Source organism: Trachurus trachurus (genome assembly GCF_905171665.1).
Source record: "Trachurus trachurus genome assembly, chromosome: 17".
In the NCBI taxonomy this organism is placed as follows: Eukaryota; Metazoa; Chordata; class Actinopteri; order Carangiformes; family Carangidae; genus Trachurus; species Trachurus trachurus.
Window position 1 is genome coordinate 31479733 of NC_139900.1, and position 17893 is coordinate 31497625.

At 40.0% G+C, this 17893-nt stretch overlaps 1 protein-coding gene across 1 annotated transcript; it reads right to left on the minus strand.

The window, feature by feature from the left end:
- Positions 1-1462: 1462 nt before the first annotated feature.
- klhl14 (kelch-like family member 14) lies at positions 1463-12732 on the minus strand (the record flags this gene model as incomplete). Its single annotated transcript, XM_083991049.1, has 8 exons — positions 1463-1603; positions 2098-2255; positions 2684-2842; positions 3560-3750; positions 4260-4338; positions 5075-5164; positions 9809-9930; positions 11855-12732. The coding sequence occupies 8 exons, from the start codon at positions 12730-12732 to the stop codon at positions 1463-1465; spliced, it is 1818 nt and encodes a 605-aa protein (XP_083847175.1).
- Positions 12733-17893: the final 5161 nt, after the last annotated feature.

Consider the following 17893-nt stretch of genomic DNA (forward strand, 5'->3'; position numbering starts at 1 on the left):
ACAGAATTCAACAGGTACTGCATCAATATTTAGAGTCAACTTTTTGAACCTAATAACGTAGACTAGACCGGACTTAGATTCATTTGTACTCAAGATATTTTTTTAAACACATCACATTAATTAATTTACATTATAGTGAACTTTGTTTGCTGAATTAAAAGTTCACCTTTAGTGCATTAAAGACCACTGTATGTTTGTTTGTTTTTCATACATTAAAGATTAAAATCCCACCAAGGTAATGCTATGTGGCCTAATAAACAGGCCTAAGTTGTGAAGGAGAACAAATCAAACAAATGTCCTCTCCTTCTGTTTACCCAAACATGCCACCCATAAATACACTGGCTAGCGATTACAATTTGATTGTACCATCATTGTGTAATTAATGTGAACATTAGTGCTTCATGTAAGCATTAAGAACCAATTGTAAATTCTTCAATTGTTTTGCTTGCAGCATGAAGAATAGTTGCCACAAACTTTGGCAAGTTTTTTTTTTCCTGTCAAGCAGATAACCTGTAAGGAACTCTCTGTTCAACAAGTTATACAAACACGACTTTAGTCTGGGTGTAAATCATTAAGATAATTTGTTAAAAATTAGGGCTGGGTGATATGGATACGTCCTCAAATCTTTGTGTAATTATGATTTTTTTTTCTTTCTTTTCTTTTTCTCTTTTACTATGTCCTCCTGCTTGTCCCCACTATCAAGTTGTGTAGTTGTGCTTGAATGTCTAGTTACAGTTTACTTTTAATCATATCATGTTAAAGTTAAAAATGACAGCAATGACAACTGCTGTCACTGAAAAAGTTTTCTCGAAATGTCCTCATGTTCGACACATAAATAGGTTCATTTTCAGAGAGACAACAAAACAGTTGCATAATGATCTGACCAGGTGCTGCAACAGTGTACAATCTAGCCAGTGAAAAATGAGTAATAACATGAGTGATGACGAATATTCATACACTTCGATGATCACAATTAATGTAACTCACCCAGCCCTAGTTTTATTTAACCCAATAACAATTTTTGGACTGACCATCTTTTCACCCAGTGTCAGTCCATGAAACAACACTGCATTTTGCTGGAATAATGCCTCTACTGAATACAAGATACAATGGATTTGAAAGCTATAATTCAGTCCAACACTATGCGTGCTATAGAAGAGAAGCCAAAAACACTTACTATCAGTTTAAATGAAATCAAATATGAAACTGACCATTTCTCATAACACAGATGAGTTTAAATACATGAGTTACACAATTTTCTTCTTCATTTTTTTTCAAACCTTCAGTAGGGAATAACGAAAGTGCTCTGGTCAAACCTGTAAAAAAATAATTTATACACACCCTCGTCATCTGACCGGAGGGTTCGTCACAAAATTGTTGACAACTGTTTTGCTTATTGATGGTCCTCCCCCCAGTCACTCTGCTGCTTCTTGCCCTTACTGCCCGTTGGTCGGATTAGTTGTCATTTGTTAAAAGGAAGGCAGGCAGGCAGTATGACAGTGGAACAGGCTGGGCCTGCTAAAGGCTCTGCCACCTCTCCCTCCAACTCTGTCCATGTTCCCTTTTCTGGGCTGTAGCAGATGGTAGAAGACTTATAGGCCCCCTGGGGAAAAAAAGAAAATCAAGTCATTTTCTTCATTCCTCTTTGTGTTGTTTATATTTCTGACTAGGGGACAGAAACACTAAAATGCATGCGATCAAAAACAACAATGGAATATTCAAAGGAAAAATCGTGTCCAAAATTTTTTCTTGTTTGGGTATTAATTGCTAAAACTACAGCAGCCAGGAAATTTCACAGTCTTTTTACAAACATGAAAGCATATCTTCAATGACCTGTTCCACAAGGACAGGAAGTCCTACTAAGGCCTGAAAAACGTGGAGAATTGTTGCCACCAGCAACCACTTGTATTCACAAAATGATAATGGATAGACTTCTGTTGTTGTTGGTAAGAAATGAAAGAGCTGCTCACAGGAACACATGTACTGTTTTTTGTTCATTTTTCACAGTGATTAAATATAGAATATCACAAGCCCTATCCTTACATGTAAAATAATCTAATCTGATGTGTACGTAAACAGTAGTAGTATATACAGTACCATGCTCCAGCTGTAGCCCCCCACAAGGAAGATGCTGTCATCCAGAACAGCACAGCCCGGGCCACTGCGACCCTCCAGGATGGGTGTCTGCAGGATGTTCCACTGGTCAGCTTTCGGGTCGTAACACTCAACCAACATCACGTCTAGATGGGAGAAACCTGTGAGAGGGGTAGATAACTGTGTTAAAATTATGTACTTAGTGTTTCACATGCAGTCAATATGCCCCATCTGGTAATTCGACATTACAGTCCCTGAAAACAATCCAACCAGCCTCTCTCTCTAACAGATGGGGTGCTATATGAACGGAAAATTTTCTGCAAAAGTTAGAACAGTTTTGTGTGTGTGCTGTTCTCCCTGAGTTCCTTTACTGATTTTATAAGTGGGTGAGACTTCATGGAAAAAAATAAATGTCGCTTTTCTGCCGTTTAAAAAGATGAAACATTGACATTTGGACCATTCCCTGAAGTCTACTTGATAAAATCTGCAAGTCTCTGATTTGACCATGTAAAAAGAGTTATGTTTGGCAGCGTGTTTTAAGAATAATGGCAGTAGCCTATCTCTTTTCCTGAGACGCTCAAGCACTTACCTTTCAAATGGTTTCCACCTATAGCATACAGGCGGTCGTTCATTCCAGCCAGGGCATGAATGGCACGCTTTGTGTTCATATCCTGTTTCCGAGCCCACACATCCATTATAGGGTCATAACAGTAGAGCCAGGACACATACTCTCCATTGTGCACTCCTCCTGCAACAGGTGAATACAACACAATGTCCTTATCCCTGTTTTGAAATACATAGCGTAGATAGATGCACTGGCTGCTCATGTAATATTGTACTCAATGAGGCAAACTGAAGGTACTCATTAAAAATGTATATTTTCTCATTACTTGAATTTCACAATTACCAAAGTTCATATTATGAAATATTCCACAAAAATATCTTTACCCTATAAACCACTCAACATAGAGTATGAATAGTAACTTTTAAAAATTCAACCCAGCTCGTGACATTTTGTCAGTGTGAACAGCTAACGCAAGTAGAAACACCATAATATGAATATATGAATTGTTGTATAAGTAGCACATCCAATGCTGTAGGGCTGTTGATGAAAGCTAGTTAAACTACTTATGGTCATATAGTATGCTTGGGTTGGGTTGGGTAATTTAATGTAAACGATGCAACTGATTTGATATGGTGATAATGTTAATCTGCAACATAAAAATTAACTCCAGTCTTCAAATGAAAAAGTACAATATTTTCCTTAGAACTGAATAGAAGTGTAGTAACCTGACTAGAAAACAAAATTTCTAGGTGAGATAACAAAGACTATTTATTGATATTGCTAATAATCTGCTGATATTTACTTATGGTAATGTATTTATCTGTTGTGCATGGCCCATCAAGTATCTTTCTTCAAAATAAGACAGGATAATTGGGACTGAGTGACAGGTTCTCTTCTGACCTGATATGTAGATCTTGCCGTTGTGTACTGCTCCTGCATGGGCGGCCAGAGGCTGAGGCAAAGACGACACATAGTTCCATTCATTAGTCTCCATGTTGTAGGACTCTACGCTGGAGAGGTAGCCTGTCTCGTTCCTACCACCAATCACGTACAGGTGCTTATCCAGGCGGCAGGCAAAGAAACTGGCTCTCCTGAGGAAGTGTCAACCAGACAACATCATTAAACCAGCAATGACAACATCAGTTGTAGATTTTTTAACAGTCTGTGTGTGAGGTGGAAATTATTCAGGAAACATATCACAACTGAGACTCTGAACTGAGACTTAGGGGCACAGGAGTTGCACACTTCCCAAATGCAAGCGGCTTTTCTTTTTCAAAGAAACATAATATTTGATATCATAAGTTTAGAGAAATGGAAAACGTTGTATCAAAAACTCTGATTCAAAAAATGTAATGATTACACATTTCCTGTTTGTTTTCTTTATCCATTAATAGAAAATGATGTTTGTGAGTCCTGCAGTCTATTACTGCATCATCAGATATATTTACTACTGTATACTTCCCTTTGGGAAACATAAACTTAGAGTACATTTAATCAAATGCAATGGTCCACATGACGAACAGTGTAAATAAATATCAAATACAAAGCAACTTAAATGAATGAAAGAACAAATATGTATTGAAATACAAATTAGGCTCACCTCTCCTGCATAGGGGGCAACTGTATCCAGCTGTTGAATCTGGGATCGTATCGGCTAACAAAATTAGTGCTGTGTTTTCCTGCAAAAGAGATAGAAATCAAGGTCATTCACTCCCATGACTAATACAGTTTAGGCAATGCTCACTTCTAATTGGCTAAGTTTTTGTTAAATACCAAACAAATGAACAACTCTGTGACTTTGTAAGTCTTGATTTAAAAATAAACATATTATCTGAAAGTCTCCACCCACACATGCTGATTTTCAGTGTGAATATGTGCTACTTTTCACTGCACTTCGAGTTAACAAGCGCTGATGGAAGGCTTGTTTCTTTTTTGAGTCATACATCAGTGTGATTTTATTTTAAAAAGTCCTAAACTTTATCTGGCGATGTGTGTGTTGGTGTTGTGTTGACTTCAACCCTTACTGCTATTGTACCAGTGTATTATTATGATAGTTGGTGGAGAGAATGAAAGGACAGAATTCATTTTATGGTCTTTTACAGTTTTTCTTACCATCGTTATATGTTACTACCATTTCACAAAAGCACTCTTGACACTTCATCACCACAAATATTTCAGTGTTAATAACAGTTATTTTTCTGTGCCAATTATTGACAAGTGTTGTTTGTCCACTCAGAGCTTATCTGGCTCTAGGATGAGTGTTTGAAACTATTTGAAAGTGCAAAATTAACTCTAATAGGTTTGAACTTACATAGACACTGACTCAGAGCACTCTCACATGTTAAGTAAACACTGATAAATGTTTTACGTGAAAGCACTGAAAAGCAAGACACTGATTCTGTGGTGTTACAGTACCATTGGGATTCCACTGGTCTTCTCCTCCCATCAGCATCAGGAAGTTCTCCACCTCCACCACGCAGTGATGGGCGCTGTTGTAAGGCATTACTAAATGAGACACAAAAATCACAGGTTTTAGTCACAGCAACATGACAGTGGTATAAGACAGAGGGAGGGAGAAAAAAAAGAAGTTTTCCCTTTGATAATTTACATATATGTACGTACGTATATATATATACACACGTACAGTATATATGATTTCTCATAACACCTGATTTCAATTTTAAAAAGTAGACCAGAAATTAAAATAGCTTGACTTCCATGACTTGTATAGATTGTGTCCCTCAGAGACAAATATGCTTAGTTGACAGTGTATTGGATACACCTTGGTAAACGTGATGCAGTCCTCTGGAGAGGTGTTGATTGAATGGTCATTTTGGAGGCTGCAGTTTGTGGTGCCTTTGAATTGTATTGTGTTTTATACAGGCAGATGTTTATATTATTTTGTTCACCCAATATCAATGAGGGTAGGCTAAATAACAGAGAGACCACTCTGTATAATGCAACACAGTTCAACAGCACCACAAACTCCATCCTCCAAAATGATCATACAGTCGAATGAGCACCTCTCTAAAACACTTTCAATAAAAATACAATATTATTGCTGGACTATTGTATTAGATTGCATTGGTTTCAGCCAAGTGTACCTAATAAATTGTCAACTTAGTACTAATAGGAGTTCCATCTGAACTAAAACTAACAATTTTATAAATATTTTTTATTCTTAAATGAATTAAAATAATACTCAAACACACACACACACACACACACACACACACACACACACACACACACACACACACACACACACACACACACACACACACACATACGCTAGGTCTGCATCTTAATTGTGCCTGTAAAATTACCCTTAACAAAGCTTAAAAAACTGGCCCTTAGTTAACCTAGCTACTGATCCCTGATGTAGGTCTACTGGTCCGGACAAAAGATGTTAGTCACAATTAAATGAGATTCCTATTTATGGAACATCTACAAAATGTTATCTTAACTTTTTAATAAGCAATATTTGTAAAGGCAGTGTTTCTCATTCAGTGACTGCTTTTATTACGTGTGATGCTGAGTGTCCTGTTGTTTGATAGGGGGTGCTCATAGTACATATTAATGTCGAGACTGATTTAATTTGCAACGTTACTCTCAACAACAGTGCTTGTTGTAATGACACGGACACACTTCTTTTTCTACAATCCTCAGTGAGAGTCAATGTTATATGATTTATTGTCCTTCCTCATCACTTTTGTTTTGCCACCTTCCATTGATCCATATACAGGAAGTGATTTCTTGTGGGGAATGAGGTCTGTAGACTCTTAAACTGGAACAAATGAAAGTATGAGGCAGAGTAAACAGGCTACTGTTTGGTATGACAATATCTATCTATCTATCTATCTATCTATCTATCTATCTATCTATCTATCTATCTATCTATCTATCTATCTATCTATCTATCTATCTATCTATCTATCTATCTATCTATCTATCTATCTATCTATCTATCTATCTATCTATCTATCTATCTATCTATCTGATACAGTAAATGAGTTTCTACTTTAGAGACTTGACTTAAGTGCCAGTGAGTACTCAAAGGATTGACTTGCATACACCTTCCATCTAGCATTACTGTAATATGCCACAGCAACTATTCATCTAGCATCCAGAGTACATCCGATAAATATAATCTTACTGATCACGCTGCTTATTATTATCTTAGCACAAGTTAGCACAAACAGCTACAAGCCCACAAATGCAGCAGGACCCCTCATAGAGGATTTTCCCTTGTGTATGTTTTTGTGCTCCCCTCCACTCCTCCATCTTCTTTTGCTGAAGTGACCCCATTGAGATGTAGAGAAATGGTCTTAGGTGACAGTCATAATGAACATGATCGTGTTCACTCAATAAATCTCAGGCCCGGTGCTTTTTGAGCACAAATCAGTGAAATGTTAAAGCCCACCTGTCTGTCTCCATCAGTCATTTCCACTGTCACCTCCCCACCGCCTGATGGATCACAGTTGCTGCAAAATTAGACAGCCTTGAATCTCATTTCTTTCCTATTGGCCTCTCCCTGCAATCTCACTCTGGCTGGCTGACATGTGCCGGTCCTCTCTATGGGAGGGGAGTCTCAGATAGGAACTAATACTACATACACTAAACACAGCTTTATCTTGAACGAGGGGATTAGGTTGCTTGCCTCCAGTGCACCTCAAAGACGAGTGCCATATGACTGCCAAATTCCCGTACATGCTATTTACATTATCATTCAGTCAGCAGTATATAGGACATGGGTGACTGGCTTTTTATTTGATGTCTAGTGACTTGTACTCATACTAAAAATCATTTCATACCCACGTGAAAAGAAGATTATTGCTTTACAGTATGTCACAGGCTACAGTATGAGGAGTGCTGTGAGGAGGACGTGGGACATTTGCACTGCCTCTACAGGTGCCACAGATACAGGTAAACAGTGGGATAACAGCTATATACCACTGTACTAGTCTCATGCACTGCAAAAAAATAAAACACCAAATAAAACAAACTAGTTCTTTCTCATCTCCAAGATATGATCTAAGATCTGACAGTGAATTATCACCTGAGAAAGAGTAAGAAATCAGTCTGCATATTTGTCCCCTGTCCCCCTAAATCTTCCATCGGCCCCAGGGGTGAACAGCCAAAAGAGGGCAGGATGAGCACGTCTTCCACGAGATGGACGCCATCACTCCAGTCTACAGTGAGCTCTAGGGCTCACTAGAGGGAGTCAGAAACCTCTGCATAGAGGCACAGTTGGGGTCGGTTGAATGACTCCACAGCTAATGCACCACTGCTGCTCAAGCTCTGACGTGCCTTTAACACCATTACAATTGCATCCCACTGAGCTGAATTCCTTTGTTCTAGGCCGTGTTGCACGGACGAGGTCCGTTTCCACACGTGAGATTTTACTACCAGGTTGATTTAAAGAAGGAGAATAGGAGAACAGTCCAGCATTGTGACTGAGCCTGTGCCTGCCTTTGTCTTGTGTTCGTCCACGCCGCTGTGGGTACACTAGATGGCAAACTTTACACTAGAATCACCGAGTAGCAGCTATATCTGACACAACAAGAGGGATCAGATTCTTCCTAAATTGTGTTGATGAATGTCTTAATCAAAGGCTGTCCCTCTCAGGTTTCGCCTCATTGAAAAGTTATGATTGAATGTTAATAATCTTCTATTCCACATCCATTGTGTGGAGGCTACATCAGATGGTCACTGATGTGTTAAGGGGATGATTTTGCAGTTTTGTCCCTCCACTTGGCCACGGACCATTTGAGTGTTAACTTTTTAGTTCTGAGTGATGGAAATCCCTATTGACCTTTTGCTTGCTGCAGTTTATACCCAGGAGTGTGAGTTTAATGAGGAAATGACAATATAAACACCAGTGAGCTTCAGGCTGTTGTATATGCATGCCTCCTTTAGTAAAATGCACCCTGAAAGATTTAGACAAACAGGAGCTAAAATAACAGACGACTGCCCAGTAACGTCACGTCCTGAGCAGCAGAAGACACAGTGTCTGAGGCCGTTGGTGAACTTCAGTCGCAACAACAGAAACATCACACCGAAATTAAAAAACTTGTGCCATAAACTGAGAATATAAACTGCACACACTGAGCTGACAGAAGAAAAAAAACGACCTGTGGCTAATGTATACGAATGGAGAGATGCTGCTGAGATATGACTCCGACCAAAACAACAGGACAAAAACTCGATACGTCTGGCAATGATGATGCAAAGGACAAATATGGTTTCCCATTAGCTCTTGTTTGACCTTTGCAATATGGCAACAATATAGTGGTAAGCCTTGAAAGGTCACGGAAGACAGAGAGAAAAAAGAGCATGGTACACTTTACAGAGGTGAGTGCTGTAGGGAGCGTTTGTAAATTCACAAAGGCTGAGGACATTTTTTCCAATAGAACAGTTCTTTTTGTGAAATTATAACTACTTGCTTTCAATATGACATCATAAAATCAATATCATAAACTCTACCCTGCCATTAATGCCTGTAGTTTACAAGATGCATCTTGATTGTTTAAATTACTTTTATTTATTACTTTCATCTTCTACACTTCTTGTTTAGTCAATTAAATCATTATCCATTTTGCCTTTTTGTAGACAGACTACAGCTGCTGTCCTCCTGACCTCATCTGTTGCCATTTGCTTTACTTCATATATACCTGATATCGATAATGACACCAGGTCAACAGGTTAATTCCACACTTTGTATTAGTAGGTATGGGCCTACTCAATCTTATGTATTGATTAACCCGGGCTAATAATCATGCTACATTAAAATTCTATGGAGGAAAGATATCATTCATTATTGTTCCATCCCTGCCACAATAGATCATTAGATTCAAGTAAATCTCATCATGCATCCTGCCAGCATATTTCAGCAAAAACAAGGGAAACCGGGCATGAAGCTCCACAGTGCTGTGAAGTCACGCTCTGATTAAAAACTTATATTAAAAGTGATATGATACATTATTACCTGAAGGATTTAGGGAACTCCTTCCCCTCATTTTCCGTGGAAATTAACCTGTGTTAAAGTCATCCATAGGAACAACTATTTCTCACCATAAAAGCCACCAACACAAGATGCCCCAGGTAATTTTTTTTTTTTTTAAAGGCAGCAAAGCCTCTGCAACTCACTTGTGAGGATCTTCCATGTCTTTTTCTCGTCATCATAGTACTGGACCAAATTGCTGGGGAGACGATCAGGTCCAGGAGGCAAACCACCCACCAGTAACAGCATTTTCTTATTGGAACGGATTCTGTAAAGTCAAAAGTGGGGGTGTGTGAACAAGTGATAGGAAATAGAGAACAAAACAGGTATTAAGCCTTGAAATAAAACACCCAAAGGCCATACCTTTAATCCCTCTAATAGTATTAACAGTTATTTGCCAGTGTATTTTGACTGTTCACTTCAAATGCTCAGTGTGTGGATGATTTAATCAGTAAATGAAATAGGAATAAATGGATGGTTAAATTAATAACTGTTCCTAGTCCAGGTACAGCTACCAAAGTTGAGACTACTAATAAGGCAATGTGCGGCCACGTTTATTATAATTAACATAAAATTGCTCAACAGCGCACTTATCCTTTTGATGTGTTATTGAACGGTTATTGTACTCTAAAGATATCTTTTCAATTAGCTGTGAAGCGAGGACGATCCTGCAGGGTGCCATGCTGGAGGCTAAAAGCGCAATTGAGTATATAAACCTGCCTATACAATGTCTCCATTTCATTGGCTACGGTGATTCATGTGACATCCCTGAGTCAGTTGTGAGATATTTCCTGCTGTTTGTATATGATATATAAACTCCAAGCTGCACACTTTACTCCACATTAATGACCATTATCTGGCTCCTAATGGATTTTAACACAAATCTACCAATTAATCACAATATGCAGTAAAAAGATTAAGAGTAGCTGGCCTTTATATTCAGACACATTCACCTTTTTTCCCTTTTTCATATTTTACTTTTTTATGCTTGGATAAATCACCATTGTCTCGGTACATTCTCCCAGCTACCGGCCCACTCGGAAGTGTTTTGGGGTTATGCAAATGAGCCCCTGGACATAGATAATAGTGATTAATTGAGAGGAGAGAAACAGCGGCATGTGAAACTAATTATGAGGATTCCTGATTCCTTGCTCATTTAGGTTCATATGTGGGAATAGATATGTTATTGGGATAATGTAGGAAAAGCTATGTGTGGAATGATTCCACTTCTATATTTATTGTGCAAAATTTGATTTTCAACTTTCATTCTCTCACTCCACAGCTTTATTTCTCCTCTGCTCAGCAATTGATCTATTTGAATACTGATGTCATCACTGCTCAAAACATTTGTTGCCTTGACCACCTTGCTACAGCTCAGCTCTGCAAACAAAATCTGACAACAGCACTGCCAATCAATCAACTTACTGATAAGGCCTGTCCACTTACCAGCCCCTTAAAGTGCTGATCAGAACAAACATGGAGGTAAACCATGCTGCTTGGTCTATTTCTGTGTGTAAGTGAGACACATGCATCTAACCTGAACAAGAAGCACTGGCTGATTGTCCCTTAATGAAAACGAATGCTGCAGTTTCTCAAATATAATCATACACACCCAAATGCTCTAAATTCCTCTTTGGCTGTATTATATTTCTGTTTATTGTGATATCATGACCAGGGTATCGTTGTAGTTACATCAGAATTGCTAAGTAATTTCTATGTAATTCTGGTAACAATTTAATCATAGCATTTCAAATTGTATTCATGAGACTTCCCACGAATCAAATGCATAACCTTTATCTAGTTTGCTGCATCTTGTCTACACTGATTAGAGAGCAATTACACAGATGTGTGAGGAAATAAAGAGTTGTTTTTTCTTCCCTAAAACATAAGGTAAGCTTGTAATTATGGATACAGTGTAGTATGGAGTAGATCAGCCCCTCTGACAGCTGGCATTCTTTTGCAGGAACCCCCCCACAAACCTTATTAACTGGGCCTCAAACCTCAAACCTCTGACTGACCACTACAGTACTAGACTACACAGGCGGTGGGTCCAATACATGTTGAGTGAGTGGGCAATACTTGAGTCTGCAATTTGTTCAAATTTAACAAGTGGGAAGCATTTAATCACTTTCCGTCCAGTCTGATTTCTGTGTGTGCGTGTGGGTGTGTGTGTCTGTTTGTCTTTTTCTCACCTGCTGGCCATGGTCTGCCTGCAGTGCTGCCTGAAGGGCATCAGGTGGTAGTTCATGGCATCCAGGAGTAGTTTCTGGCACACAGGGTCACTCCTCATGAAGTCAACGGACTGCACCCTCTCCACCAGCTCTGGGGCAGGTATGAGGGCGAAGCGCAGCCTCTTCATAAGGTCTGGCGCATAGTGCATGCGAGTCTCCCGGTCATGCTCCAGCCAGAGGACTGACATCTGGAAGAGAGCCAGCTCTGACTCCACCGGGGGTGGCAGAGCATCTAGCATGGCGCACATCTCCTCAAAGTTCAGCAAGAGCACATCCTCCACCAGGTACTTGTTGGCCAGCTTCTTGGTCTCATCCAGTCCATGGAGTGCAGCAATCTTGCAGATCTGCTTGTAGTTCTGCACAGAGATCTGGTCGTTGAGGAACTGCACACTGAGTTTGGTAATCTGGGGGATGTTGAGGATCTTGCTGACTGACAGCACTTCTTCCACCGTGTCCAGGGAAAGAGTCACATTGGCAGTGTAGAGGTACTCCAGCACTAATCGCAGTCCAATGGAGGAGCAGCCCTGGAGTACCAGGTTATTGATGGGCCTGGCACTGGGGGTCACCAGCTTGTCATCAGGAGAGGATGAGGGGGTCCCACTGCTGCCTTGGTCCCCTTTGCTCCCCTCATTGTTGATTGCATTATGGGAGGAGAAGAGAGATCTGAAATACTGGGAGCAGGATGCCAGCACAGCTTTGTGGCAGTGAAACTGCTGTCCCTGGGCGGTGAGAGTCACATCACAGAAAAGCTGTTTTCTCCATAAGAGATTGAGCCCATGCAGCAGGGTGTCACTGTGTGTTGGGTCAAAGGTGGATGTTCTATCACCCGATCTGGACATGACTTCCTGACTGTGAACGCCACCTAGGCAACAAATAAACCATGCAAGCCATTTACCTCAGGTCATTTATTTGCACAACACACGTATAGCAGACCTTATAGACGCTTTCAGTCAACTATTACAATAGGAAACGATTTCTGGAATAAGTTATTGAACAGATCGCCCGTCCATCCACAGCGGGGAATAACCACGGTGCCATACCAGCCGGCGAGAAATCTACATCCAATACGGCTCCTGTCGCTTTCAACTTTGAGCTCTGGTCGTAAAGCAACAAACAAAAACGCAGTAGTTCCCACAGCGTGCCACTCTTATTCATTCTCAACTGAAGATCAAGATGATTTTTAAATGGAGGCTGAGGTTTTGAAGGGCGCTGTCAAAACAAAAAACGGAGGAGACGGAGGAGATGCTGCAGCGCTTTCCCCCCCTCGGTAACGCGGCTGAAGTTGTCGGATCAGAGGGGGAGAGACAACCGCTACGGTGGACGGAGAACATGCAGCATTCAGCTAACACTTATCCCTTCTCCTATCTTGCTGCACACCCCCCCACACACACAATGAGGACATTACACATCGCACAGATTTACGGGAGTCACACAAAAGCAATTAGTTTGTCTCCGAGCCGTCAGCAGCGGTATGGGTGCGTTTCGCTTTTTTAGTCTACCTGAGTTAACGCGGACGTGAGTATCGGCAAATATCCACGGAAATGCAGCTTTCGGTAAAGTTACATGCAATATCACATCTCTGGTGTTTCTTAAGCTGAACAAAAAAGCTATTTCTATGTGCGTAATGTGTGCAAACTTGACACAAGCGTGCTGTATCGTTGTCGCCAGATTCACTAAAAGCGCCTGTCACAACTAAATGATGTGAGCAGCTTGAGCCTGAGAAGGAGCCAAACTTACCTGACTTCAGCTCTTGACAAAAAAAAAAGAAAGTAAGCTTCAGGTTCCCAAATAATCTCACTTGGATTTTCCTTTGTTCTCCTTTTTTAAAAGAAATGTCCTTTCCTTTAAAGTCTATGGTCGGTGGTGTCTCAAAATAACCATTGAATCCAACTCATAAAGTCACTATTTCAGGTTATTTGTTGACGTTGATCATTTGTTCTTCTGAATTAACAAGAAGTGTGTGAGTGTGTGAGAGGGAGCTGTGCTTTCTGCAAGAGAAGAAGAAGAAGAAATATACGTGTGACAAATTATGCTACCAAGAAACAACACATCATTATCCTTGGGCCTGGGGCTCAGTGAGTCGTAACGAGAGTAATAGGAAATCCACGGTTGGGGAGAGAAACGGTCGTGCATGGCCGGTGGAGAGAGACCATGCAGGGGTATGGATGCTGGAGAGACTCGCAAAATTATGGCTCAAGGCTATTGTAAAAACTGTCGAGCGTAAATGACTGCGATTTCAAACATCTATGGAAGAAAGAAAAGAGAAAGGGGGAGAAAAACCGAGTCTTTCCCTCGCTGTTATAGAGAGAACCGTCAAGTTTTAGTGCGCATTGCTAATTAGTCAATTTCTCTCTGCCTTCACAGCCCGACGACTTTGCTGCTGAGCTGAAACTGCTAATTTCTGGGACCAGCCTTTTTTTGGCTGTGAACTGGATGGATGAATGGCTTGTCTCGCACAAATGACAAAAAGCCCCTGCCTTAATCTCCATCGCCAAAATAACCCCTCATCTCATTCTGCTCCTGCAAGTCCTTCAAAAGAAGGTGCTCTACACAAACTCAAGTTTTTTGCATCCGTATTATAAATACCACATAAACCACAATGTCCCCACTGTGTTTATTATTTTGAATTAAAGCATGAATGACCCCCTTTTTTTCATTATGCATGTGAAGAAAAAGCACCAGGCCAGAATACACTGAAACACCAAAGTGACACAAAGTTAAGAAAACAACATGCAGGGAAATAAAGTCTAACACAATATACACTGTGTAATATGTGTTTAATATCTCGTCTAATCAGTTCAGTGTATCACAACTTGGAGGCCTATAGCTGCAGGCCTGTAAACACAAAGGGTTGAAACCTAATACAACATCCAATGATGCACAGTAGTGTGCTGTATGTGAATGAGAGTCCTGGTTGGATATTCAGATTCCACAGTTTCTCCTCCAAAACCACCACTAAGTTCATAAGATGTGGTAAAAATGACTGTCCCTTGACCTTATTGACCACATCAAGAGCCCTGTCACAAACAACCAAAGTTGTGAGGCACTTGGTAGTTTCAGTCCTGTATCATAAGTCTAGTTGCACATAGTTTAAGACTTGGATACACCGACATTGACTCTCATTACCTAAATTAGGACTGTACCCTTCCTTTGACCCTATACAGTACATGAATTATCAGGTGATGTCATCCTGATCATTACTAAACTGACACCGGATGGCTGCAGGTTCAAAACAAAGAAAACAAAACCGATCAAACGCAGTAAGATATGACTTATTAGGACAGAATAAACTGTCAATTAAGTAAAGAGCTCAATTAGAGTAAAAAATAAAAAAAAAACTTGCATGCAGGACTCCCATGGGACCAGAAGTGACAGATACCTCACAAGTTATGAAATGACAGATAAGGATAAATGGGTTTGTTCATGTACTATGAAATAGAGCAACACCATGCTACAGTTGAAATAATAACAGGCCACATATAGGTAGCATTTATATTAGATAGAAGCGGGACATTGTTTGATGTTTGAGTGTTTGACAAGCATGCGTATCCTCCACTTGTAGTTATACTGAACAAATTCATCCTACATGAACTGTGGGAGATGACTGATTAGATTGTGCGCTGCATCTCAAATAATTATCATCACTGAAGGAAAACTATAATACTGTAGTATTAATTAGTGGTTTTTAAACCACTAAGAAAGCCGTTTGTATCGTTGTTTACTGTTATTATTGTGTTGCCTCATTTTCCGTGTGCTTGTCACTGCAGTGCATTACAGTAGTTCACTTTATTTCACTTCAGAGTCACATACTGTTATCGTTACTTGCTCCCAGTTAGCACTACATTACCCAAGTCTCGAGCGAGCTATTCTAACGCAATAAAATGACCATTTCCAACTCTTTCAGCTCTTTGTAGCAACTCAGTCTCCTGAGGCCACTGGTCTTCAGATTGCAGGGCGTTTATGGTTGTAAGTTGTTGCAGTGTGCAGAGAGAGGGGGGGTGGGGGGGTCATCAGATAAGAGAAGAATTTCTAGACTAATTAAACCCTTTGAGACAAAGAATCACACTACAGTGATTTACAACTCTCTGTACCAGTTAACCCGACTCATATTTATCTGTCATATTATTGTGATACCATATCTACCTCTATGGGTAAAAAGTCTTTACATCTTTTTGTTGTTATTATACTATGAACACAAGAGGAGGTATTAGAGGAAATAACAACAGTTACATGAGATCTAAATACTGTAGTTCATAATAATACCGGTTTCGTGGGAGATAACTGCTAAAAAAAAAAAAAAGATCCCAGTCACTGACCATCTACTCCACAATGTAGTGGTACAATAAGCTCCTTATTTCACTCTCAGCTACTGCACAATTGTATGTGTAATGCTTACATTACAGTACATTTTCTGATTATTTGTAGCACTACAATTTTGTGCATGTAACACATGAAAATAAAACTAAACAACAAGAGTCTGTCGACATTATTATGGCCTTGAATAACTGATTAAAGAGTGAGCATTTAATCTAATCAGTGCAATGAAACAAAACAAAAGGAGAAGCTCCAAAGTTGTGAATAGCAAAGTCTACCAGGCATAATTCCTTTTGCTGGCTGCTGCAGAGGGGTATGCTAAGATAGAAAGTATTATTTTCCTAAATGGAAGGTGTCAGATGGTCACGGAAATGTGATCGGCTGTTCAAGATCACTGCTTCCCATCTGCAATTTGTGACGTGTGAAAGATTCAGCCCAAATGTGCTCACCAAGCGTAAATCCTCAGCAGTTTCTCTTATCGTGGAAAAGCAAGATAACCAGCTGTTTACAGATCAGAGAACATATCATATTAATATCATGGAGAGGGTGATATCATCTTGTTTGTAAAATATTTTGTTAACTAAGTGTGGTGTGGTATAGCAACCTATAAAGTGAAAGTTGTAATTTGTGTTTTAGTAAGAGTGATGTAGTTTAAAGCCTTTTTCCTGATAAAAATATGGAAAGGGAGAAAAGAGAGGATGCTGCAGGGAGCCTCTTAAACGAGACCTTGGTGAAACAAAATTAATGCAAACTGCAGGTTATAGTAAATACAAAATTATAAAGCTTTCAGCAGTAAGATTTAAATTAAAGACCCCCCTCCTCAATTCCAGTTATCTGTATGTTTTAACAGCGGGGATACTTTGATTCAACATCTGTCTCCCTGTTTTTTTTTTCTTTTTAAATCTGATCTTAGAGGAGTTTGCACTCCTCCAAGATCTAAGATACTGTAATGTTGATATGACGGCTTTGGGAGGATATGAATATGGAAACGGTAACTGTATAGTGTTTCATGGGGTTTTGATTAGGACTTCCTGTTTCCGAGTCCCAGTAAACTGTTATTTTGACTGTCTGTGGCAATGTTTGTACCAGTTTATCATCGCCCCGGAGGTACATATGGGTGAACCTGCTGCACAGTTTAATTTATAGGTGGAGAGAGGAGTGAAAGGGTCAGGTAAAGAGCAACATTTCTAAAAACGCAGCTGTAGTGTGATGTGATGCATTTGTAAATTCAAACAGATGCAATCACCTGTTAACTTGATTAAATATATATTTCTTTTACACAGATTTTTATGCTGGGACTGATTAGTGCATGCTTGTCATCTCAGATCAAACTTAGTCAGAGATGATTCATAAAAAGTCCACTGTGTAATAAATTGTAAGCACTTATATTTGCCATTCAGGGAGTATGGGAGGCCTGCTGTTTTAAACCCCTAGATCCCCACACATGGCGTAGCCACCACAGACACGGCTCAGAGAGTCAGCCAGCAGCCGGGAGGTGAGCAGAAAGGAACAGGCGGTGTCCCCTCCAGAGTGAGCATAGGAGCGTGTGTATGTGTGTGGCATTCTCAAATGACAAAAGGATACCAGTTGTGTAGTTCAGGTGGGAGGAGACATGGAGGTGGTATGGAGACTCACCTGAGGGAGAGTCTGGGCTGTTGGGACCGGGGCTATAGTGGAGACCAGGAG